At 36.8% G+C, this 27,899-nt stretch overlaps 1 protein-coding gene across 1 annotated transcript in view; it reads left to right on the forward strand.

Annotated features, from left to right (window-relative positions):
- The window catches only part of LOC116632639, a 1,010,297-nt gene that overhangs the window by 76,335 nt on the left and 906,063 nt on the right, over positions 1 to 27,899 (forward strand). Inside the window, exon 4 of the mRNA XM_032404581.1 lies at positions 13,453 to 13,535. Within this exon, the coding sequence (XP_032260472.1) occupies positions 13,453 to 13,535 (83 nt within the window). The remainder of the gene's footprint in view (positions 1 to 13,452; positions 13,536 to 27,899) is intronic.

Consider the following 27,899-nt stretch of genomic DNA (forward strand, 5'->3'; position numbering starts at 1 on the left):
TTTCTTTCTTTCTTTCTTTCTTTCTTTCTTTCTTTCTTTCTTTCTTTCTTTGTCTTTCTTTTTCTTTTTCTTTCTTTCTTCCTTCCTTCCTTCCTTCCTTTCTTCCTTCCTTCCTTCCTTCCTTCCTTCCTTCCTTCCTTCCTTCCTTCCTTCCTTCCTTCTTCCTTCCCTTCCCTTCCCTTCCCTTCCCTCCCCTCCCCTCCCCTCCCCTCCCCTCCCCTCTCCTCTCCTCTCCTCTCCTCTCCTCTCCTTTCCTTTCCTTTCCTTTCCTTTCCTTTCCTTTCCTTTCCTTTCCTTTCTTTCCTTTCCTTTCCTTTCCTTTCCTTTCCTTTCCTTTCCTTTCCTTTCCTTCCTCTCTTCTTTATTTTTTGCATATCTGTCACTGTTTTTTGATTTGTGATTATCATTTGCTTTATATATAACACCTTCTGATTATAGCAGTCTACATGAACTTGATTCTCTCTTAATTTTGAACCTATTCTTTACTCTTCTCCCCTTCACATTTCAGATATTTGGTATCATATTTTACATCCTTTTATTTTGTACTTCTCTAGATTTTTACAGATACATTTTTTTTTTTTTTTTTTGCTTTTGTGATTCCTATATTCCTTATCTTACAGTTTTTGTTTTCCACTCACAGATTCCCTCTTAACATTTCTTGTAGGGCAGGTTTAGTGGTCATGAATTTTTTTAAACTTTTGTTTGTCTGGAAAATTCCTTATTTCTCCTTTTATTCTGAATGATAGCCTTGCTAGATAAGAGTATTCTTGGCTGCAGATTTTTCCCTTTCAGCACTGTGACTATATCATGCCACTCTCTTCTTTTTTTTTTCAGATTTAACTGAACATTCTTTATTCTTTTTTAAATTTTTTATTATTATGTTAATCACCATACATTACATCATTAGTTTTTGATGTAGTGTTCCATGATTCATTGTTTGTGCATAACACCCAGTGCTCCATGCAGAATGTGCCCTCTTTAATACCCATCACCGGGCTAACCCATCCTCCTACCCCCTCCCCCCAGAACCCTCAGTTTGTTTTTCAGAGTCCATCGTCTCTCATGGTTTGTCTCCTCCTCCGATTTCCCCCCCCTTCATTCTTCCCTTCTTGTTACCTTCTTCTTTTTTTTTTTTCTTAACATATATTGCATTATTTGTTTCAGAGGTACAGATCTGTGATTCAACAGTCTTGCACAATTCACAGCACTCACCATAGCACATACCCTTCCCAATGTCTATCACCCAGCCACCCCATCCCTCCCCCCCCCCCACTCCAGCAACCCTCAGTTTTTTTCCTGAGATTAAGAATTCCTCATATCAGTGAGGTCATATGATACATATCTTTCTCTGATTGACTTATTTCACTTAGCATAACACCCTCCAGTTCCATTCTCTTCTGTCCCACAAAGTTTCTGCTGGAATATCAGCTGATGGTATTATGGGGGTTACTTCATATGTAATGGTCTCCTTTTCTCTTACAACCTTTAAGATCCTTTCTTTAACACTATTTTTTGCCATTGTAATTTTTATGTGTCTTGGTGCGGACCTCCTTGAATTAAAATTTTTTTGGGATCTCTGTGCCTCCTGAATCTGGATCTATTGTTTTCCACCCCAGATTTGGGAAGTTTTCAGCTATTATTTCTTCAAATACATTTTGCCCCCCTTTTCCTTCTGGGATCCCTGTAATGCAAATGTTATTAGGCTTGATGGTGTCACTGACTTCTCTAAGTCTGTTTTCATTATGCAGTATTTGTTTGTGTCTCTTCTGTTCAGCTTGATTGCTTTCCATTACTCTGTCTTCCAGGTCAATGATGCATTCCTCTTCTTCCTGTAGCCTAGTATTTATTTCATTTATCATATTTTTATCTTACTGAGTTTTTCATCTCTGATATGTTATTTTTTATCTCTTTGAAGGGTCTCATTGATGTCCTCCTACTGTTTTTTTTCAAGTCCAGTGAGTATCTTTATTTTTATTTTTTATTTTTGAGAGAGAGAGAGAAGCGAGCATGAGAGAAGGGGGGAGAGGCAGAAGGACAGAGAATCCCAAGCAGGTTCCATGCCGCACAGAGCCCAATGTGGGGTTAAATCTCACAACGCTGAGGTCATGACCTGAATTGAAATCAAGAGTCAGATACTTAACCATTGGAGCCACCCAGGCGCCCCTCAAGTCCAGTATCTTTATGATCATTAGTTTACATTTCCTATCAGGCATATTACATATTTCTGTTTTGTTTAGATCTCCTGCTCTGGTTTTTTTCCTGTTCTTTCATTTGGGATATATTCTTCTGTCTCCTCATTTTGCCTCCCTCTGTGTTTCTGTTTGTTAGGAAGGTCAGCTATGTCTTCTTTTGGAAGTAGTGGCTTTATGAAGAAGAGATACTGGAGTGCCCCGCAGTGCTCCCTGTTCACCAGAACCCGGCACTTCAGGGGAGTGTCCTATGTGTGTTCCTTGTACCCTGATGTGTCTGAGTCACTTTTCCTTCCAGTCCAGTCATCTGCACTAACTCTCTGCCTGTTGTAGGCTGTGCTTGCTCATTGTGGTGTTGGTGGGACTTAGGCAGGCCAGCTGTGAGGAGGCATGCCCTCAGGGCAACTCAGGGGCAGGGCAGTGGCATTAACAAAATTTGTACTGAGTCCAGGATGATGGGCAGCAGGCTTGGAGTGGGCGAGTCCTTAGGAGAACTTGTCGACAGGGCACAGTGTCAGGATGTTAGGTAACAAGTGTCTGTGCAGTGTCACCTCCTGCAGGTGGGCCTTTGTTTTTGCTGGAGGGTGGGGGAGGAAAATGGCCAGCTCCTTTGTTCCCAGAGAAGTTCTCCAACATCCTCTAAAATCAGTATAAACAGATCTCCCTACTGTTTGCTCTAGGTGTTGTGCAAACTTACATTTCTGTGTTGACTCTCCACGAGCTGCTGTCTCTTTAAGGGTGGTGACCCAGCTATCACTTGCCCTCCCGGCTAGCCCCAGTGCTGAGTCACCTGACTTTTAAAGCTCCAGGTTCCAAGTCCTGCTGGTTATACAAACTCATGGAATTCAGCTCGTCTGGTTTTCAAGGCCAAATGTTATGGGGATTCATCTTCCCCATGTGAGCTCCCTGGTGTGAGGGACCTTTTCTCTGCCCTCTTCACACCTATAGCTCCCTTCCTCCTGTGGGCAGCCTCTAATCATGATTTTGCCCTTCCTCTTCTCTCAGATGTGGCTTCTTCTCTACATTTAGTTATGGAGTTTGTTCTTCCAGTCTTTGGATTGCTCTCTGGTTTATTTACACAGATGTGAGTGATATCTACTTCTAATCATGGGATGGGTAAGTTTTGGGTCCTCCTACTCTGCCATCTTCCCAAGTTGCCTCCTCTATTAGGAATCTTTAGAGTTTCCAGGCACCAAGTTTAGGTCACTCTAAGGGAGCGACAGATTGATCAGCCACATGTCTTGAAAAACTCATGTTTAAGGTTCATTCCTTATTTCATTTTTATTAAAGTTTTATAAGGTTTATATTTTATTACACTAAAAATGAGAAGTAAAGGAGAGAGGTTCAACTGATTTGTTTGAATTTATTGAGGACATTATGTCCTTGGAGTCCTGTAGGAAGTCTGGGAAATGAGGTAACATATTCTAGTTCTTGATCTTTTCTAAGTGTGACTTAGAGCAATGCTTATTAATTTAGTTACAAATATTGATTGAGTTTTTACTTTGTGCCAGCCCCTGTGCTGTGTTGGAGTTAAAATGGTGAGGAATATATGATCTGTCCATGAAATCATAGCCTAGGGAGTAAGCCAGGCATGAAAATACAATCACAGTCCAAAGATGAAGTGGGGACACTGCTAAGTAATGTAATATCTTAGTCTTGGGAGTATCTAACATCAGGACCCTAGTTTACTTTGTGGGTTATGGGGTTTCAGGAGTCTTCCCAGTAGAAGATGAGTATAAGTAGAAGATGAATACAAGGTGGACAAGTGGAAGGGCATGACAAACTAGCAAGTACAGAGGAATAGTGTAGTTCAGGGAAATGCAAGAAGTTGATGTCTCCGGTGTTTTTTGCATAGATCCATCAGGCACTGTGTGGAAATATAGGAGTATAAATGCTTCCATTCCTATCTACATGACATTGCTCATATCTATGCCTTCTGCTAATTCCCTGTTACTAATGTTTATCTCACCATTTCCTACCAGGGACATTGCAGCTTTCTCTAAATCATCTTGCTGCCGTCAGTCTTGATCATCTTGGATTTATTGTCCATAGTGCTTCCAAAATGATCTTTCCATACTCAAATATGATCTTTTCCCTGTGTTTAAAGCCCTTATAAATCTGCCTTACCAATGGCAACAGGATAAACATAGACACTTATTGTATGTTATATGAAGCCCTCATGATCTGGTTCCTGTTTGATAAGTTTTTTTTTTTTAATTTTTTTTATTGTTATGTTAATCCCCATACATTACATCATTAGTTTTAGATATAGTGTTCCATGATTCATTGTTTGTGCATAACACCCAGTGCTCCATGCAGAACGTGCCCTCCTCAATACCCATCACCAGGCTAACCCATCCTCCCACCCCCCTCCCCTCTAGAACCCTCAGTTTGTTTTTCAGAGTCCATCGTCTCTCATGGTTCTTCTCCCCCTCCGATTTCCCCCCCTTCATTCTTCCCCTCCTGCTACATTCTTCTTCTTTTTTTCTTTCTTAACATATATTGCATTATTTGTTTCAGAGGTACAGATCTGAGATTCAACAGTCTTGCACAATTCACAGCGCTTACCAGAGCACATACCCTCCCCAGTGTCCATCACCCGGTCACCCCATCCCTCCCACCCCACCCCCCACTCCAGCAACCCTCAGTTTGTTTCCTGAGATTAAGAATTCCTCATATCAGTGAGGTCATATGATACATGTCTTTCTCTGTTTGACTTATTTCACTCAGCATAATACCCTCCAGTTCCATCCACGTCATTGCAAATGGCAAGATCTCATTCCTTTTGATGGCTGCATAATATTCCATTGTATATATATACCACATCTTCTTTATCCATTCATCTGGTGATGGACATCTTGGCTCTTTCCACAGTTTGGCTATTGTGGACATTGCTGCTATAAACATCGGGGTGCATGTACCCTTTCAGGTCCCTACTTTTGTATCTTTGGGGTAAATACCCAGGAGTGCAATTGCTGGATCATATGGTAGCTCTATTTTCAACTTTTTGAGGAACCTCCATACTGTTTTCCAGAGTGGCTGCACCAGCTTGCATTCCCACCATCTGTTTGATAAGTTTTTAAAGTTTATATGTATATTTATCTTGAATGCAAACATGAAGTTTTGGAGGCAGAGATAATTATTATTACTTACAGCAGTGACTTCACTATTTCCCCACACCCAGTAATTCATAAGTGATAAAATGAGAGCCAGATGTTATCCTGTATATTGGGGAATGGGAGAGTCTACACTGTGGAAAGGAACCCTGAAATTATGAATCTGGGAGTTTATATATGCCACATGCTGCCCCATCATCTCTTGAAGGAGGGAAAGAAACCTTTACTCTCTAGTTTTTACAGTCATTTGGAATGTAAAGGACTGGCTTCAAAGCTCAGGATTTCATTCTCCTTAGATAAGGAAACATACAGAGAGAACTCTAAAATGTATGGAGGTCTCTGACTAGCCAATCACTCTTTAACATCCAAGATTTATCTTTTAACCTAGCTTCCAATTTTCTTTGTCAGAAACATGGAAACATTTTCACTGCAGTTTCACACTGCTCACCTTTCCAGGCTCATTACCTCTTGCTTCTTTGTTGAAACACTGTGCTCCATCACTGCTAAACTACTTGTGGTTTTCTATACTCTGTGGTTTTATGCCATTGTTTATTTATTTTAATATTGCCTCATTACTTTTTTTGCTCATTATTTCTATCAAGAAAAAATTTATATACATTAAAAATGTACTGATCTTAAGTTTATAATTTAGTATGTTTTGATATATGTAAGTACCTGTGTAATACCACCCCAATCAAAATAGAACACATTGCTATCACAGCAGAAAGTTCCCTTTGTCAATTACCCCCTCCTCTCATAGCAACTACTGTTCTGATTTCTATCACTATTGATTAGTTTTGCCTGTACTTGAACTTCATATAAGTGGAATCCTATAGTATGTGCTCTTTTTTGTCTGGCCTCTTTAACTCGACATATGTTTTTGAAATTCATGTGTGTTGAGTGAATTAACAGCTTATTCTTTATGTGGAGTAGTTTCCATTATATGAATATTGCTCAATAAGTTTGTCTTATTCATATATGATGGCATTGGGTTGTTTCCAGTTTTTGTCTATTATGAATAGACCTGCCATAAGCACTCTTGTTCAAGAATTTCTTGTGAGCCTATCTTTTTGTTTCTCTTGGGTAAATACCCAAGGGGCGAATTGCTGGATTGCAGAGTGTATGCTTAACCATACAAGAAACTGCCAAATATTTTTCCAAAATGGTTGTACCTTCATATTCCATGCTTTCTGAACATGCAGTTTTCTCTGACTGGGGGGTTCTTCTGACCCCTTCTGCTTAGTGAACTCTTTCTCATCTTTCAATTCATAGTCTAAGCATCACCTCCTTTGTGAAAGTTTTGGGAGAGTTGATTTTACTCATTTAGGATGCTACTTTGTCTCATTGTTCCCTCTCCATTTCGGCTGCTCCCCACCCCCCAGTCCATAGAAACCAGGAATAGTGTCATATGTATATTACACACTCAGATGTATTAGGGGAAGCTACCAATGTTTTATATTAGATGTCATTCTGTAAACTTCTACTGAGCAGTTACCTTGCCCAGCAGAATAGGTGATAAGTTTATAAATAAAGAAAATTTATCATTTAGATGTCAGTTAGTTTTGTTCACTGATTGATGGAGGGATCTGATTGATGAAAGATGTTATGTTGGGGATAATGAAGTTTTGGCTGCCAAACCAGCTCTCTAGTCCTCTATTTGTTTATATAGTGAAAATCCAAGGAAAAGTAGCATGAAGTCACATAATGTTGAAATAGTTACTGTTACCTCAACATGGCAAGAAGAAATAAAAATTATGTATATGGATTATTTAAGATTACAAACAATATTATCCCCTAATTCAAACAGTATAACAAACTATCCTATTACTACCATCTTCCCTTTCTTTTATGCTATTTTTTGAATTATAAGTATTTTATCTTTAATCCATCAAAGGATCATGACTTTTTCTGTCTCCTGTGAAGATGATCTAACCACAGAGCTTCCACTCACTAGATAGGGGATTTTGTGTGGGTTGTGGAGCAAGAGAAGAAAGAATATCCAAATGACATGCACACCAAGCAACAGAAAACAGAAAATGCATTTATTCTAACTTTTTCATGTGCCTTCTAAAAAAAGGGGGTACTTCACAACAAGAAGCTACTTTAATAGTTTGTTGTTTGAAATCTGTTGAGGTTTCCTCTCCTCTTCCACAATTCCCAGGTAGGGGAGGAGTTATCATTACTTAATAGTCAGTAAGGTTGGGGCGCCCGGGTGGCTCAGTTGTTAAGCGTCTGCCTTCGGCTCAGGTCATGATCCCAGGGTCCTGGGATCGAGCCATGAATCGGGCTCCCTGCTCTGTGGGAAGCCTGCTTCTCCCTCTCCCACTCCCCCTGCTTGTGTTCCCTCTCTCGCTGTCTCTCTCTCTGTCAAATAAATAAATAAAATCTTAAAAAAAAAATAGTCAGTAAGGTTGACATTTAATGAGAAAGCAGTTCTGAAAAGTGGATGGGTTTTAAAGATCTCAGCATGAATAAGTAGAAATATTAAAGGCAAGAGCTGCCTATAAACGATTGTTGTTAGCTTCAATTTACATAGTAAAGAGCACAGAAAATGTCTAAGATTTCTTCATTCTTAACATTTTAATGATCAAACTATAAGACAATGCAACACTTTAAGTTCGTGACTTTTAAGTTTTATTTTTCAGGAATGCACTAAAGGCAGATGAGTAAGCTCATGTGCTACCAAAAACACCATAGGAAAATATTTATGCAGGACCATTCTTAGCTAATGTGCCAGTTTTTTCTCAGAATACATAGTCAGGTGCTATTTCTCAGAGTTTCACAAACAGAGGTGACTTAAAGGGCTCATGGAACACTGTATGTTCATTCTTTAAATGAACTTGGGACTTAATTTACCAATACAGTATATGTGGTGTGTATTTATTTAGTGCTTTCTGTGTTCAAAATGCTCTGGAGGAAAACAGTGAAGATATGCCCTAGTTTTGGCAAAATTTTAGATTTCAGTTGCTTTGGAATAACTGAATGGCACATGTACCTATCAACATAAATATTTTGAATGCATATTTCAACAAAGCAGGCTTATGTGAATCCTGAAATAACTTGAAAGGAAGTCTTTAACTGTGATTATATTCTGAGCTTAACCTACTTTAAAAATGAAACCTGGTTAAGAACTGAAAACCTTTTTCAGCTCTCAGATTATTTTGGGTCACTGTTAAAGTGTAGATATATTTTTATTAAATTAAAAAAATAGAGGATTTTTGAGGAAGGTGGCAGAGTAGGAGGATCCTAAGCTTACCTCATTCCACAAGTAAGTAACACCCACATCAGTGCAAATAACCCAGAAAATGACTCAAAGACTGGCAGAACAGATTCTTCACAGCTAAATGTAGAGAAGAAGCCTCACTGAAGAGGGTAGGAAGGGCAGAGATGAGGTAGGGTGCCAGATGGACCCATGGGACTGTCCATGGGTGGGAGGGACACTGCATACACAGAGAGGGGAAAGGACCAGACCCTCACACCAGACACCCCAGGCACTGGGGACGCACATAGGGAAGATTAAGTCCCATAAAATTTGGCTTTGAAAACTAAAGGGGCTTAACAATCAGTGGGGCTTAACACCTGGGACTTTCAAAATCAGTGGGCTAGGCCCTGGGAGAGCCAGGAGGGCAGAGGCCCCACCCCAAAGAGACAGCACAACAAACAGCCTGAAGAGATATAGCATAGAAGCAACAGTTGGGAAAACATCTGGGGGTATATTGGAAGGAGATTTATTTACTAATCTCAGAGCATGTGCTGGAGGGCAGGGGTCTTTGGGGGAATTCTCCAAGAACAAAAGAACTGGAGAGTGCCATTTCCTCTGTTGGCCCCCCAGCCTAGATACATGGGTACCTGCTGGAATCAGCAGAATATGAGTACTCTCCACCTAGCTTGTTAACAGCATCTCCTGCCCCCCCACCCTGTGTTCTCCTTTAAGATATGCCCGCTCCAATATGTCTTTGACCTGAGCTCATCCAAAGTGGTGCCATAAACCTGGCAGTGTGCATGCAGCTCTGACAGGGTCAACATAAATCCAAAGTGACTCCTGTCCTGGTGAAAGGGGAAGATAACCACACACACCAGTCTACTGTGACCCCATCAGTGGGCTGTGTTCAGACATCTGGTCTGACTGCAAGCCCCACCCACCAATGAAAGCTTCTCAAGGGACAACAGAAGAATGCACCCTGCAAGTTTGTGCAACTGTATCTTTGCCTGCTTTGACTCAGCTCAAGCCCAAGGAGGCCCCAGACTGGCCCATTAACAACACAGGGACCAAACCCTGCCCACAATAGGCAGAGAGCCATTGCAGATGACTGGACTAAAGGCAAACATGGCTCAGCCACAACAGTAGGGCACATGCAGCCCAAATTGGAGACTCCCCGGAAGTGCCAGGTTCTGGTGAACAGGGGACGTTGCATGGCAGGGTACATCAGGACCTCTTCTTCATAAGGACGGTACTTTCAAGAGCAAGAGACATAGTTGACTTTTCTAACTCCTAGAAACAGATGCAGAGAGACAAAATGAGGAGACAGAAGACTATGTCCCAAATGAAAGAAAAGGTTAAAACCACAGCAAGAGACCTAAGTGAAATGGTTATAAGTAATATGACTGATAGAGAATTTAAAGTAATGATCATAAAGATACTCACTGGACTTGAGCAGAGTGGAGGACCTCAGTAGAACCCTTGACAAAGAGATAGAAAACATAAAAAAAGAACCAGTCAGAGATGAAGAACTCAATAACTGAAATTAAGAATATGCTAGATGGAATAAATAGTAGACTAGAGGAAGCAGGAGAATGGATTAGTGACGTGGAAGACAGAGTAATGGAAAGCAATCAAGTGGAACAGGAGACAGAAAAAAATAATAAAAAATGAAAATAGTCTAAGGGAACTCAGTGACATCATCAAGCATAATAATATTCACATTATAGAGATCCCAGAAGAGAGACAAAAGGAGCAGAAAATTTATTTGAAGTAATAATAGCTGAAAACTTCCCAAATCTGGGGATGGAAATAGAAATCCAGATCCTGAAAGCACAGAGAGCTCCCAACAAGATCAATCCAAGGAGGTTCACACCAAGACACATAGTACTTACAATGGCAAAAAGTAGTGATAGAGAATTTTAAAAGCAGCAAGAGGAAAGGAAACAGTTACATATAAGAGAAACCCCATAAAGCTATCAGCTGATTTTTCAGTAGAAATTTTGTAGGCCAGAGGAGTGTGGCATGATATATTCAAAATACTGAAAGAAAAAAAAAACCCTGCGGCCAAGAATATTCTACCCAGTAAGGCTATCATTCAGAATATAAGGAGACAAGGAGAGATAAAGAGTTTCCCAGAAAAACAAAAGTTAAAGGAATTCATGACTAAACCAGCCCTACAAGAAATGTTAAGGGGGATTCTTAGAGTGGAAAAGAAAGACAATAAATAAGAGTAAGAAAAGTAGGAAGCATAAAAGCAGCAAAATTAAGTATATCTATAAAAATCACTCAAAGGATTCACAAAATAAAAAGATATAATGTATGACAACATACCCCTAAACATGGTGGAGGGAGAGGAGTAAAGACTGAGATCATACTAAGTGACTGTCAACTTAATATAGATTGCTATGTGTTTAAGATGTTTATATAAACATAATGGTAACCAGAAATCAAAAACCAGTAAATAGATATGCAAAAAATAAAGAGCAAGGATCCAAGCATATCACTGAAGAAAGCCAGCAAACCATGAGAGAAGAGAGCAAGAGAAGAAAGGACCAGAGAACTCCAAAAACAACCATAGAACACATGACAAAATGTCAATAAGTACACACCTATCAATTACTTTGAATCAAATGGACTAAATGCTCCAATCAAAAGACACAGGTTGATAAAATTTATTTTTCTTATTTTTTTTGTTTTCTCCCTCAATTAGTATGTAAGTTGTGTATTCTAAATCTATTATTTTAAGGTTACCCTTGAAATTTTATCATACATACTTGACAAATTCTAAAGTTAATGTCTAAACCTTTCTTCTAAATGATACAAAGACTTTAGAACACTTTAATTTTGACCACTCACTTTTCAAATAATGTCATTGTTGTCCTGCATTTTAGTCTGATCTTTTAATGTAAAACTTATTACTGTAATTATATAGAGAGTTCTGATCACCTCTTCAAAATTATATGCTATTTTGTAGAGTATAAATTTGTGCCTTTAAAATAGTTACTTTACACAGTGTGCTTTTAAAATTACCCAGTATTTCCCAATTTGTTGTTCTTCCCTTCTTATATCTCAGACCCTCATTCGGGGATTTTTGTTCTTCCTGATGTTTGTCTCTTTAAGAGGTTCCTTTAGTGAAGATCTATTTTTTAACATTTCTGATATCTAATATTGGATAGAAAAGAATGGATGTGTTGGCATAGTCAGTAGTGAGCAAAGGTCATATATTTTGAAGATTGCATGCTGCTTCAGTCTATTCAAAATTTCTGGGAATTCTGAGAGTTCCTATATACTTGAATATTTTTCATTTAAAAATTATACATATTTTCTCTTATTTTCTTTTTACTCAGAAATACATATTTACAAAAATATTCATAAATTAATGTTCTCAAATCAATGACACTGAAGGATTTTACAGCTTTTAAAAAAACAGTATATTCATAGCTAAATTATTACTTAAATATTAAAGCTTTGACTTTCTTTTTTGTCAGTAAATAAAATGCTAAATTAACAAATTAATTTTATTAATATTGATATAAAGTGCTATATTAAATTATTTATTTTAAAAGCAATGCAGTACTTGAAAAGGCTGGGCATTTACAACACTTTTTAATGTTTTATATTAAAAATGACTCTAATTATATTTAATTCTGACAAAGCTGTTGAAGAAAACTGACACTATATTAAATAGTTTTAATGCTTTTTCAGCTTTGTGTTTTTCTTTTGATTTGGAGAGAGTTGTTACAAAAGAGATCTGATAATGATAGGTTGACACTGAGGCATTTAATAACCTCTTGGGATTTTTTTATGGTCTGTGAGGTGGTTTCTGGTACAATAAATTAATAGTGAACTCCATGCCAGCAAATACTAGCACACAGTAGCTTTCTTTTAAGTTATTTTAAAGAATGTGCTTATTGTTTACTTGACTTTTTGAAAATGCACTTTATGGAATAAGGAATCCTTGAGGGATGCTATAGGAAGATATTCACTGATATTTTATGAAAGGTTTGAAAGTTTGGGTTTGATTCTATTTCTTCTTAAGCCTAGAGTTTAGAAGTAATTTAAGAACTAAATAAAAGCCTCTATAGGGACCTTTCAGCTTCTGGGCTTACCAATAACATTTTGAAAAATCCCATTACTATTAAGTACTGCAGTTTTTCATTAGATTTCAATAGCATTTTTTCTCTTTCTTCTGACACTTTGTAAGTAACAGATCTGTACAATTGGAACTTAACACTTTACTGTGGCTTAATATTAATTGTCTTTCTTAGTATAGGCAAATAGCATTTAAAACAATGCTTTGAAGAATATTAACAAGAAGAGCAGCCTTTTCAGTCATACAGAGAAATGATTTTGAAGTGACATTATTTTTCACATTAAATTCTGTTGGGAAACCTTATAATGGCTCATTTTTTTTTTCTTTTTTGGGAAAAAGACTTCCAAGCTATAATTTTTGACATTCTTTAGGGGCACTCATGCTTTTAGCTTGCTCCACATAAGTCAAAATAACTTGGTATTTTAGAGCCTTAAATTTTAATATTAATAGTTTTAAATAATCCTCTTCCTGAAAACTGTGTTGAATATTTCTATTTCTTTTATCATTATCTGCCTTGTAGCAGTCTTTCAAAGAGACTTTCATAAAGTCACAACTTTTCAAATCCATTTTAATCTCTTGCATCTGTGGATTTCATTATTGATTGTATTTTTAATTCAATTCAAATTAAATTTTATTTTAAAATGTCCTTTTTATTTCAAGAGAAGTTTGTTGTTTATAGTTACTTTTTTTTATATAGTTACTTTTCTTAAAGCAATTTTGAGTTGTCAAACTAACTGAGCCAAATAGGTTATTGTGAGAAAATTTTTTCTCTGTATCTTTCCTTCTCTTTTGCATGTAGGTAGGACTCAAGCAAGTCAAAACATCAAAGTATGTTTGCCATTTTTTTTTTAGGAATCTCATATGGCTTTCTTTTTCTGAAACTTCTGTCAACGTCCAAGTGGGTGGTACTCTCCTCTCACATTGCCTTCTTACTGGTAGGATTTGCTTATGTTTCATTTACACTACTTGACTTAAAACAACGACTTTTTACTTCTGGGATATCTGGATGGCTCTCTGTTCATGTGATATTGGCTAGGGTTCCTCATGTGGGTTTGTTTACTTGGTGGATGGTCTAGCTTGCAAGGCCCAAGAAGGCCTCTGTCACATGTCTGGGGCTTCAGTATTGACTGTTGTTTGGGTGACTGTGTCACCTTCCATGTGGCCTCTCTGTCCAAGTAGTGTCTATTGAATTCTAGGTTTCTAACTGGCACAGCATTATTTCTACTACATTCTATTGATCGAAGCAAGTCAGTAAGGTGATGGAAATAGACTCCATCTCTGGATGAGAGGAACAGCAAGTGAAATTCTAGTGTAGTCTAGATACAAGTCTCTCATCAGATCTATGATTTACAATTTTTTTGAGGGGGGGAGAGGACAATGGCTTCTTAGGTATGACAGCAAAAGCACAAGCAACAAAAGAAAAACTTAGATATATTAGGCTTTATCAAGTTAAAAAACTTTGATGCATCAAAGGACACTATCAAGAGAGTGAGAAGTCAGGATGGGAGAAAATATTTGCAAATCATATACCTGATAAGGGACTTTTAAATCTAGAATATATAAAGAACTCTTACAACTTAACAAAAGACAACCTGATTAAAAATGGGCAAAGGACTTGAATACACATTCTCCAAGGTTAATACACAAATGACCAATACCACATGAGAAGGTGCTCAAGATCATTAGTCATTAAGGAAAATACAAATCAAAAGCACAATAAAATACCACTTCACACACCACATAACAACTGTTGGTGAATATGAAAATTGGAAACCTCATGTATTACTAGTGCAAATGTAAAATGGCACAACTGCTATGGAAAACAGTTAAAATGTTAAAAATAGAATTACCATATGACCCAGCAATTCCACTTTCACTTATATACCGAAAGGAATTGCAAACAGGTGTAGAAACAAAAACTTGTATGCAAATGTTAATAGCAGAACTGTTTACAAGAGCCAGAAGGGGGAAACAGCCCAAATGTCCCTCAGCTGATTAATGGATAGTGGTATATCCATATAACGGAATATTATTCAGCCCTAAATAACGGTACAGTCTAATGATATTAGAAATAAAAGCCCCCAAATTAGAAAAAACTCATTTTTACTAACTGAGGTGTCTATTAACCGACATAAGGACAACACAATATCCTAGATTCAATTTGTTTAGTAAAACCAGCTGTATATGTAATTTTGGGGGAAAAATATGACCTCATGGTAGGGATTGCTAATTGCTTTCTAGTAGTTACTCTCTCTTTGCTCTATTTAGAACCAGAACTCCCTGTTTTAGCTGCATTTGGACTACCCAACTAGAGGCTACATTTTCCAGTCTTCTTTTGGCTTAGAATGACCTATCATTATATTGTGGTTAATGGGATATGAGCAAATATTACATAAGAGATATTTCTATCTTGTTTGAATGACTTGATTTGGGGTTTCTGTGAAGCCTCAGTTTAACCTATTTTCTAATAAAACACAAACCCTGTTTGACATCTGGGCTATTGAAGCTTGTCATTCATACATATACCCAGACAAAATAAGTAAGAAATAAAAAGACAACATAGTAAAGGAGAGCTAAAAGAAAATAATAATTTTTATTTAAGACATTCAAGACTTTAAAAAGCTAAAGGAACTATGTGTTAATATATTTTCTTATTAGTGTGGAAAAGAGATATACGAGATTTTAAGGAAAGATATACTTTTTGTGATCCTGAACTCAGAGAAGAATTTATTGAGGATTTTTTGGTAATTGTTGAAATGTCTATATAGAAAATGTCTATATCAATATCTTTAATATAAATTTTATAGAAATGAATTTTGCATAAATCATTTAATATATCATTTTATGATTGATAATATGTCCTCAGTGTATAGCTTTCTGATGAGCTGGCCTAATTCAGGATAACACAAGCTAAAGTAACCACCAGAAGGAGGAAATATTTCTTAGATCAGTGTTTCCAACTGGTTTCTCTAGATGGCAGGACAGAGGAGGGGCTCTACAAAAGTTTGATTTGGATTTGGTTTAAATATTTAAAAAAATGTTCTAATGACTGTTTAAAAACTAGCACTATAAAAATTTTCCTGCCATCTCTGTTTTAGTGAAGAGAATTCTGAGGGTGCAGAGTGAGCTATTATAAACTGCTACCATTTGAGATTTATTTCCTGTGTGATTTAAGATTGGATCAATATTGTGTAACCAAAACAAAATACAAAAACAAATTGAATCCTGAGGCTGGTGTACCTACAACTGACAACTATAACCACCAATGTAAAATCTTTGGGGTTCAACAGAACAACTTCATTTTATATAAATTTGAACTAAACTGAATTTATACACATAAAATGCTACTTTATAGAGTTGAATGCAGCATTTTATTTGACAGAGGGTTACATTGCTAAAATAATACTCGAAATCCACTTACTTAGATTTCTGCTGTAGAATATCAGTAGTTTCTACTAGGCTTTGGACAGAAACCATTGGACAGATAATTCCCCATTGAGATGGATAGTCAGTGTCTGACAGGAAGGCACTCTCTGCTGTTGACTGAAAGAAGATCAATATATTCTAGATGCCAGGAGCATAGACAGTGAAGATGCTGATAGGAGCCTAATTTGTATTCCAAGGTTAGGTGAGTGCCATCCAACTTTGTCTGCACTTGGGCACTGGAGGTAGGACAAGAATCTTCTTGACATTAGCTCTGGATCTATTCAACTGCTTAACAGAACCTTGATTAAGCCTGAGAGTTGTGTGCCTTAAAGATAGAAGAATATCCTTGCCTGGATACTTTTGAGGGCACAGATGATTAAACACACATATTTATCACTGCAAAACTTTAACGTTGATCAATAAATAACTTTTTTTTGTGGGATTGTATCTTGATTTTTTCTCTAAAAGTATGTCTATGCAGACCAGCAGTATTACCATTACCTAGGAGCTTATTAGAAATGCAGAATTTCAGGCATCACGTCAGACCTATTGATCAGAATTTATATTTTAAAAAGATTCTCGGGTCATTCATAAGCATATTAAAATTTGAGAACCACTGCATTAGATGTTAGGAGCCAAAGAAAGTCTGAAACAATTCATTGAGTTAATTTGTTGAATAGAAATTTCAGAAATATCTATTTGGATGACCCAATTCACAATTTTGGTTTTATTATCAATATTTGAGTACTTTCCCATCAATATCTGCCTAATAGTTAAAGCTGCTTTTATAAATGCATCACTACTACAAAACAAATATTGTGACTGTTGGAAGAAATAATCTTCAATTTTTCCAGGATTCCATGAGTCTTATTCAGTGCTTAAAATTTCACTAAGTCAGGTCTATTAATTTGCTTTTAACTTTTGTTTTTCTATTTTTATTTTTTATTCATCTGTTAATTTTACTTTTTCTTTAAAAATTTCCTCCAATTTTTATTTTTAATCCAGGTGCTAGTTTTCATAGAAACTATGGACTTTTACAAGGCTTTAGAATGATCTCCTTGTGACATGGAAAGGAATAGACATGTAAAATGACTTTAAAAACATTCAGAAAATACTAAAAATTTTGACACTTATACTCTTGCCAGTATGCCAGATCCACTCCAGAAGATTCATTAACAAGCCAAGATGACAAAGTTGAAGGAGGTGACAGTTTTCAAACAAGCATGTATTTAAAAAACTTTCCAACACATTTTTTTTTTTTTGTCTATAGATCCTAATTTACAAAATGAAGTTTTGAAAATCTTAGCTATGGTTCTAAGTTGCTTTTTCCAGTTGATTTTAGAGGATTTCATTTCCAGAATCTTTTTTTTTTTTTAAGATTTTATTTATTTATTTGGCAGGGAGAGACGAAGCAAGAGCAGGAACACAAGCAGGGGGAGTGGGAGAGGGAGAAGCAGGCTTCCCGCTGAGCAGGGAGCCCGATGCGGGGCTCGATCCCAGGACCCTGGGACCATGACCTGAGCCAAAGGCAGATGCTTAACGACTGAGCCACCCAGGTGCCCCTCATTTCCAGAATCTTTGCTTTTCTGTATCCAAGAACACAATCAATTACGGAATTTGGTTATTGGAGTTTTCAAAATTTCAGTCAGGTTTAGTGTACCTTGTTCTGAATTGCGTGTGGTATTGGAATGTCAGCCAATATTCTTGCCAGTTGTATTAACTATCATGACATAACCTTGATGTTCAGTTTGCCAGTAATTTTGAACCATCAGTCACTTACATGTCACATCATTAAAACAAAAAGTTTTCAAAATACTTCAGCATACTTTATCTTATTTAGTCTTTACTGTAATTCTGTGTGGTAGCTTTTATTCATTTAATTTTTAAAAAAAGATTTATTTATTTATTTTAGAGAGAGGTAAAGAGCGTGAGCAGGAGGGGCAGAGAGAGAGCGCACGAGAGAATCTCAAGCAGACTATCTGCTGAGCATGGAGCCAGACAACGCAGGGCTGAATCCCACCACCATGAGATCATGACCTGAGCCCAAACCAAGAGTGGGTGCTTGACTGACTGGGCCACCCAGGTGCCCACTGTGTGGTAGCTTTTATTATCTCCGTTATAGGAATTTAAAGAATCCAACTGAGGATGATTCATTATACTGATCACAGAGAATAAAGAACCTCTGTTCCTTGAATCCTTGAATCCAGGTTACCTGACTTCTAATTCAGTTCTTTCTCCACCACACAATTTTTCTTTGCTTCCTGTTGATTTTGTTCATATCAGAATTTCCTTAAATAGTATGCTATCCAGAATATAGGAATCAATTATGTATAATTCAAAGAAATTGATCTTTTACTATAAACTTCATCTATTCTTTTCCCTAATGCTAACCACAAAGAATGCTTTACTAAGTTTAAAGTTTTCTCTTCCAATTCAATTATAATTTGCCCTTCAATTTAATAATTCTAAGATCTTAAAATAAGCAGAATGTGTAACCCTTTATGATTTTTTTTAATGGATTCCTACTTGAAGAAAAATGAGGTAGCACTCATTTCAGATTTATTACCATTTTAAAAATCAAATTTCCCCTTAGTTACAGGGAAATTCAGGAAAATAGATAATAAATAATGCCTATCTGTAGCACTTGAAAGCCTTTATTAATAAGCGATGTCAAACCATCTAATGCTTTTCCTCAGAGTTATTATTCACCAACACTTTATGGATTTCTACTTGTTATGTTGCTTCTAAAATGTGGATAGGATTCTCATATTCAGGGAAATATTCTTTTCTTTGTTGAGTTCATTTAAGGTTAAGCTAAGTTTAGTTATCATTTTCTTGTGAGACTTGAGCTGTGAAACTTGTAGTTATCATAAAATAATCATCTCTATGGTTTCTGACTGCCCTGTTGCTTTTTATTATTGCTCATTTCTTTTCACTGCAGACTTACTCTTAATACTGACTAGTATCTAGGCTAATTGTTTATCATAAATTGATTGTTTCTTCTCAACTGTGGTATTTGTGTGCAGTTCAAGAACAATACAGACTATCTTCTAAGGATCTAATACTATTTTCCTTCCCTTGGGATGTTAACTAACGTTTATAGTTTTTATTCATTCTAAAATAAATGGCCACCACATTTAGGAATATTTTCAGCCTAAACTTTGCACCCTCTCTGTTTGTCTTCAGGATATCTCCATCTAAATGTCCTCAACTGTGGTTTTGTAAGTTGAAAATAGAGTTCTTCTTCCTAACTAAATAGGTAACCTTTCTAACTGCCCAGGATCAACTTTGTTGTGAATATGTACTGCTTTCCTTCTTTAGCATCCTTCATTCAGTTAGTTACTGACTCCTGTGGACTGAATGTTTGTGCTTCCCCAAAATTAATGTGTTGAAGCTCTAATCCCCAATGTGGTAGTATTTGGAGGTGGGGCCTTTGGAAGGTAACCCTCATGGATTGAGCCCTTGTGAATGGGAGTAGTGCTTTTATAAGAAGAGACACCAGAGAGAGAATTTCTCAGCCATGTGAGGATACAGCAAGAAGGAGGGCATGTATAAGCCAGGAAGTGGGCTCTCATCAGAACCTGACCATGGACCCTGATCTTGGACTTCCAGTCTTCAGAACTCTGAGAAATAAATTGTTGTTGTTTAAGCCACTCAGTCTATAGTATTTATCATAACAGCCAGAACTGATCGAAACACCAAACCTTGGAGTCATGGGCTAAATTGTGTTCCCTTCCCAAGTTCGTATGTTGAAGTCCTAACCCTGGGTACTGCAGAATGTGGTTATATTTGAAGATATACTCCTTAAGAAGATGAGCTCACTAGGGTGGGCCTTAATCTAATATGACTGGTGTCTTATAAGAAGAGGAAGTTAGGACACAGGCACATACAGAGGGACATCTATGTGAAGACAGGGAGAAGATGACCATCTACAACAAAGGCGAGGCCCTCAGAAGAAGCTAACGCTGCTTATACCTTGATCTTGGACTTCTAGCGTCCGTAACTGTAAGGAAATAAATTTCTGTTGTTCAAACCACCCAGTCTGTGTACTCTGTTATGGCAGTCATAGGAAACTAGTACACTTTGGCAGTTCTCTGCAATGTCTCTTGAATTTTGGCCAGTTGAAGAGTACATGTTTCCTTATTGTCACTTTATTTATATATATTATTCTCTTTTTCTAAAACAGCCTTGCATTTTCCATACTTTGGCTGAATTTGGAGAAGTAGCAATTATTTTGAAAAAAGAATTTCCATTTGTCTTTTATTTCTCAACTTAGAGGTAACTTCCTTAAGGAGGCATGCCCTATGCCCATATTTTGGTCTCCTTTGCACTTAGTGCTTGTCCCAGCTACAGCACTTTTTTTATACTGTACAATGCCAGATTTTTTTGTTTTGTTTTGTTTCAAGTTTTTATTTAAATTCTAGTTTGTTAACATGTAGTGTAATATTGGTTTCAGTAGCAAAAAATGAATATTGGTTTCAGGAGTAGAATTTAGTGATTCATCACTTAGTATAACACCCAGTGCTCAGCACAAGTGCCCTCCTTAATGCCCATCACTCAATTACCCCAACCCCCTACCCACCTCCCCTGCAGCATTCGTTAGTTTGTTCCCTATATTTAAGAGTCTCTATGGTTTGCCTCCCCCCCTCTCTTTTTTTCCCCTTCCACTATGTTCATCTGTTTTGTTTTTTAAATTCCACATAGGAATGAAATCATACGGTATTTTTCTTTCTCTGACTGACTTATTTGGCTTAACATAATACACTCTAGCTCCATACACGTAGTTGCAAATGGGACTATTTCATTCTTTTTTCTTTAAAGATTATTTATTTAAGAGAGAGAGAGAGAGCAGGAGGAGGGGCAGAGGGAGAGGGAGACAAGCAGATGCTGAGCGGGGAGCCTGATGACATGGGGCTTGATCCTAGGACCCTGAGATCATAACCTGAGCCAAAATCAAGAGTCAGATGCTTATCCAACTGAGCCACCCAGGTGCCCCAAGATTTCGTTCTTTTTCATGGCTGGGTAATATTCCATTGTATGTATATACCACATCCTCATTATCCATTTTTCAGTTGATGGACATTTGGGCTTTTTCCATAATTTGGCTATTGTTGATAATGCTACTATAAACATCAGGGTGCATGTGCCCCTTCAAATCACCAACTACAACACTTTGTTGTACTATGTTACAGTTGTACATTTTGATACTTTTCTCCCCCACCTGCTGGATTATAGATGCCTAAGGCCAGGAACTAATTCCTGAAGGTTATTATATTCCTATCACCTACCATAGTGCCTGGCACAAAGAATGTGCTCAATAAATATTTATGAATAAATTACTTTGCATTTTGCTGCAGTGACAAGCAATCCCCAAATATCAAGGTCTTAAAACAACAGAATGTCTCGCTTAGAATATTGTTCACTGTAGTTCTTCTCCAGGTTCTGCTCTGTGTCATCTTTATTCCTGGGTCCATGTTAATGGAGTAGCCACCATTTGGAGTATTGTCTGTGACTGTGTAGAGGCGAAGGGAGAACTTGGTAGTCCTGTAGTAGCTAATAAATTTTCACAGATAGCACTTCTCACATTTCATTCATCAGAGCAAGTTCTGGGCCACATATGATATCAGTGTGGGGAAGGAATTACAATCCTACCATGTGCCAGAAAGAGAAAAAGCCAGAGATATTTGTGAATAGCACCAGTATATGAAAAACTTCTAGATTGGCATGTGCTATATTGTTTTATTTATGATTTTGTCTTTTTACTTTAATGTTTTTCTATCTTTACCTTAGTGTGCATGGATTTTGCTAAAATATTACATTTGAATGTGTATTTTTGTCATATTTAATCTGGATCTTATGATCCATCAGAAACTGTTCCAGTTTTTCTTTTATATTTTGAACCTTATCTTCTTGGGGGTCTATATAATCTACTTCTTATAGCATATGATTTTACTTTATAGCATATGATCCTACTTGTGCACCATGACCATGGATAGAACATTATAACTTTTCTGCTTCTCAGTTTCTTATTCTGTAAAATGATACACAATCTCAAGTTCCTTCTAGCTCTTTAATTCACATATATGTTAAGTATATGTTATTAGTGACTATGCTATTGGTGGATTCATTCTTTATGTGGTTGGTGTAGAAGTCCATGGTTGTTGGTTTACTAGTAGTAACTGCTTCATATTTCAGTGTAAACATTTTATAGGGGAGTCTCGTGTGTATGATCTTAATTAGAGACTGGTTTTTCTGTCACAACATAGTTTCTCCCCATGTAGATGACTCTGATGTTACTGATCAGAGCCACTTGAGCATATCCTGGGCTTGCTTTTCTTTTCTTTTTTCTTAAAAATTTTATCCATATATTTATTTACTTATTTATTTATTTGGAGAGCATAAGTAGGGGGAGGGGCAGAGGGAGAGGGAGAGAGATAATCTCAAGCAAACTCCCTGCTGAGTGCAGAGCCCATCATGGGGCTTGATCCCACGACCCTGAGATCATGACCTGAGCTCAAATCAAGAGTCCAGTGCCCAACCTGCTGAGCCACCCAGGTGCCCCATATTCTGGACTTTCTAAGCAGGTCAGGGCATTAAGAATCCATAGTGAAAAAAAATCAGTATGTTTGATTATGTATACATTTAAAATTGTGGTAAAAATTAACAAAAATATTCAAATCAAATGACATTTTGGGGAAAATATTTACACATAAAAATATACAAAGAATTTATATAATTATTATACAGAGAGATCCCATAAACTATTAAGAAAAAAGAAAGTCTATACAGCCACATACCCACACAGCCAAATGAACATATGAAAAGACACTGATATGGGTACTGGGGTGGCTCAGTCGGTTAAGAGTCTGACTCTTGGTTTTGGCTCAGGTTTTGATCTCAGGATAGTGAGATAGAGCCCCGTGTCAGGCTGTGCATCGGTATGGGGTCTGCTTGAGATTTTCTACCTTTCCTTCTCCTTTTCCCTCTGCCCCTCTCCCTGTGCGTGCATGCTCTCACTCTCAAATAAATGAATAAAAAGAAAGAAACAAGAAAAGATGTTGACAAGAGCGGGGGAAATGGGTACTTCTATACACTGTTGGTCAAGTGTAGAATGGTAGAATCCTTTTGGGTAAGATGATACAACCCTTTGTGGCACGTATTTTAAAATTGACTATGGGCTCTGAGAAACAAACTGAGGGTTCTAGAGGGGAGGGGGTGGGGGGATGGGTTAGCCTGGTGATGGGTATTAGGGCATGTATTTAATGGAGCCCTGGGTGTTATAGGCAAACAATGAATCATGGAACACTACATCAAAAGCTAATGATGTAATGTATGGTGATTGACATAACATAATAAAATAAAAAAAAAATTTAAATGTTTATATATTTTAACCCAGCCACCCCAGTTCTTAAAATCTATCTTCTAGAAAGGATAGGGATGCTCAATGAAGCATTGTTTGCAAAAGCAAAAAAATTGGAAGAACTTAAAGATCTCTCAAGGGAAAGTATATCCATAAAATGGAATAGTATGCATATATTAGAAGAATAAGGGAATAGTAACAAAACAACAGCTAAGATTTATTGAGTACTTAGTATGTTCTAGACAAAATCCTAAATATTCTTTTAAGGGTAGATTTATAAATATGAAGGGTACGCATCACAAGTGCACTCCTTAATCCCCATCACCTATTTAATCTGTTGCCCCACCCACCTCCCTTCTGGTAACTGTTTGTTTTCTATAGTTAAGAGTCTGTTTTTTGGTTTGCCTCTCTCTCTTTGTCCCTTTGCTTATTTGTTTTGTTTCTTAAATTCCACATATGAGTGAAATGATATGGTATTTGTCTTTCTCTGACTTATTTTCCTTAGCATAATACTGTCTAGCTCCATCCACGTCACTGCAAATGCCAAGATTTCATTCTTTTTTATGGCTGAGTAATATTGCATTATATATATATATGCATGTGCATATATATACCACATCTTCTTCATCCATTCATCAGTCATTGGACACTTGGGCTGTTTCCATAATTTGATTATTGTAGATAATGCTGTTGTAAACATAGGGGGTGCATGTATCCCTTGTTGCAATGCATGCCAGGTGTTGTATGGAGTGTTGAATTACTATATTGGACACCTGAAACTAATATTACACTGTATGTTAAGTACCTGGAATTTAAATAAACACTTAAAAAATATGAAGGGTAATGTATACCTGATGTAGTGAGTGAAAAAGGTTTCTGATCAATATGAAAATAAATGTGAGTAAATAAATGCAAGTATAAATGTATTATTGTAAAGATCCAGATACTTACATTTCTATATATAGCTATATGTAGATATATAGATACAAACATATTTGTATGAATGTAGGAAAAGGTGGGAAGGCTACACTCCAAAGTGTTAACAGTAGTTAACTTTAGGGATTGGATTAGATAGGGGATGCTTTTATTTCTTATATAATCATAAAATTATTAGATTGTGGGTAATTTTTACTGTTTTTTCCTGCTTTTCAAATAAAAGTTAAATAAAACATAGTGGTGGTGATGGTGCAGGAATAGTAGTGCTCTGCTTCATCATATTAAGTGTGGCTTGATCTGTTAATACAGTTTTTGGTGGAAAATCTTGGGAGAAGAACACCACCAGTTTTGTAGTTGGTCATAGAAAACTAGATATTTCATTAAATGGGGAGCCTTAACTCTATCAATAATTTATAAGAATACACTTTAAACATAGAAAATAATTATTCCCTTGTTTGGATCAGAAGCTGCCAGGGAAAGGGAGATTTTGGTAGTTACAGTTGGGGAGGAGAAGGATGGAGAGGTACATTTTGAGAAAGCAGGTGTGGATGAGGTGGCAGTTTGGATTACTGTAGTGTCACATGACGTCTTGATCCCTAAGGAATGGGATGAAGCAAGAGAGGGTAAAAGTTGTTTGATTACTTTGCATATTTGCCTTTGGTTCTTCTATTTGCTGTTTTGCCATGAAAATAACTTCCAGACTCAAGATTGACAGAGTTTAAGTGTTAGGTCTGCTCTGGAGGGAGCAAAATTTTATCAGTGGTTCTGCTACCCTCATGTAGCTTCTCCTTAATGACTCTCTCCTTTCCTTTCTTCCACTGCCCTGGAGAAGAGAAGGCAGAGCTTGCACAGGAAAGGAGAAAAGGATCAAGACTATTTTTGAAGCATTTACTGCTATAAAGTAGTTCAGCAGAAGGGTTGGTTGCTTCCAGGTACCCCACGTCTACCACACCCCCGTTATTTTTACATGGCCGCCCTACATCTCTCCAGATTTCAGGTCAGATGTCCTGTGACTTTAGTTCTCTGATGAGTTCACAAAAAGTCATTAATTTACTGTCTGTCCGGCTTTCTTCTTTTGCAAATATGAGAGCTACAGTTTCAAGCTGCAGCTACAAGTAAGTGACAAGATTTTAAGTAATTAAGTTACTAAGGCAATGCAGGTAAATTGAATGATGATAAAAATTAAAGAAAACTTGGCAGAAATCTAAAGGATATAAGTTTAGAGAGGATGTATGAACAATATAACTAAGAAAATAACATCAGTCAAAAAAACTTAGCAGTTTTTCAAAAATGATTTCTAATTATTTGTAAATACTCATTGAGCATTTACTAAGTGTAATGTATCTTATTAAGTGCTTGCTTAACTTTTAAAATGGAATCTTTTCAGCACCACTCTTAGTTCTCTTATTATTCCCATTATTAGGAAACTGAGGCACAGAGAGTTTGGTTGACTTGCTGAAGGTCATACAATTATTCAGTTTTGGAACTGGGACTCTAATTCAGGAAGTCTGAATCCCCAGTCTGTCTTCATATAATAAATAAAATGAGGCTACCACTTTTTCAGATATTAAAAGGAAACCAGTTGAACAAAGAAAGAACATGCTGTAAGAAATAGTTCAATAGCAGAAGATACTATAACAGTAAATGAAAGGAGAAATATTCTCAGATTGAAAGGAAGGAAAGAAAAGGAAAGCCTGTGAGGATTTTAGAGCATCCTGACCATGGCAGCATGTCTGACCCAGACAGACAGTTCTAAGAATTGCTTGGAACTGTATTTAAGGTCCATAGGAATAAAACTGTCCATCTTATCTTACTTTTCTTGTACATACCCTCAGACTCCTCTCTATTATTCAATGGCAGCTCCAGCTCTTGAACTCTGAAAATTCCACTGAAAGTGTTGAAAAAAAGATTCTTTTTTATTTTAAATTGTATCTTCCCACTGTTTGTAGGTGTTATGTGCATTACATTTCTAAAGAATCGTTCTCTTTGCCTGAGGAATAAGACAGTTTAAAAATAACTAGTGTTGTGATTAGAAAAGTCTTTGTATAAGGATACCTGAAAGAAAGTGTGCACAGGTACCTGTATAACAGATGATGGGTGATAGCTTTCTTTTTTCTTTTTTCAGATTTCTTCCTAATAAAGAAAATACCCACCCACCCCTCCAGCAATCACCCATCTGTTCTCTGTATCTATGAGTATGGGTTTTGATTTGTTTTATTTGTTTTGTTTTTTAGATACCACATGTAACATGTAAGTAAAATCATGCAGTATTTGTTTTTCTCTGTCTGACTTATTTCACTTATCGTATTACTCTTGAAGTCAATTGGTGTGGTCACAAGTGGCAAGATTCCATTCTTTTCTATGGCTGACTAGTATTCTTGTGTGTGTGTGTGTATGTATGTATATCTCTCTCTTTCTATATATGTTTATACATATCTATGTATATATGTATATATATGTATATATAGATAGATGTATATAGATATATATATATATCACATCTTCTTTATCCATTCATCCATCAGTGGACACTTAGGTTGTTTGCATATCTTGGCTATTGTAAATAATGCTGCAATGAATACATGGGTGCATACATCTTTTCCAGTTAGTGTTTTTGTTTTCTTCAGATAGGTAGATACTCAGTAGTGGAATTGCTGGATCATATGGTATTTCTATAATTTCTAATTTTTTGAGGAACCTCCCTACTATTTTCTATAGTGGCTGCACCAATTTATATTCCCACCAATAGTGCATGAAGGTTCCATTTTTCCTACATCCTCACCAACACTTGTTGTTTCTTGTGTTTTTTATACTAGCCATTCTGACTCGTGTGAGGTGGTATCTCATTGTGGTTTTGATTTGCATTTCCCTGATAATTAGTGATGTTGCAAATCTTTTTCATGTGTATGTTGGTCATCTCTATATCTTCTTTGGCAGGAAAAGTGTCTATTCAGATCTGTCCATTAAAAAAAAAAAAGATTTATTTATTTGAGAGAGAGAGGGAGAGAGCAGGGAGGGGCAGAGGTAGAGAATAATCTCCAGCAGACTCCTGGCTGAGTGCAGAGCCCGATGTGGGGCTCAATCTCATGATCCTGAGGTCATGAATTGAGCTGAAATCAAGTCAGACGCTTAACCGATGGAGCCACCCAGGCACCCCTTCTGCCCATTTTTAATTGGATTTTTTTTTGTTACTGAAATATGAGTTCTTTATATATTTTAGATATTAAACTCTTATTAGAGACATGATTTACAAATATCTTTTCTCATTCAGTAGGTTGCTTTTTTGTTTTGTTGATTTTGTTGTTATTGTGTGTGCAGAAGCTTTTTAGTTTGATTTAGTCCAGTTTGTTTTTGCTTTTTTTCCCTTGCCTTTGGAGTCAGATCAACAAAGCTTTGCTAAGACTGATGTTAAGGAGCTTACCAACTAGGTTTCTTCTGAGTTTTATGCTTTCAGGTCTTATGTTCAAGTCTTTAATCCATTTTGAATTGATTTTTGTGTATGGTGGAAGATAGTGGTCCAGTTTCATTTTTTTGTGCTTGTGGCTGTCCAGTTTTCCCAACACCAGTTATTGAAGAG

Source organism: Phoca vitulina, unplaced genomic scaffold (genome assembly GCF_004348235.1).
Source record: "Phoca vitulina isolate PV1807 unplaced genomic scaffold, GSC_HSeal_1.0 scaffold7, whole genome shotgun sequence".
Taxonomy (NCBI): Eukaryota; Metazoa; Chordata; class Mammalia; order Carnivora; family Phocidae; genus Phoca; species Phoca vitulina.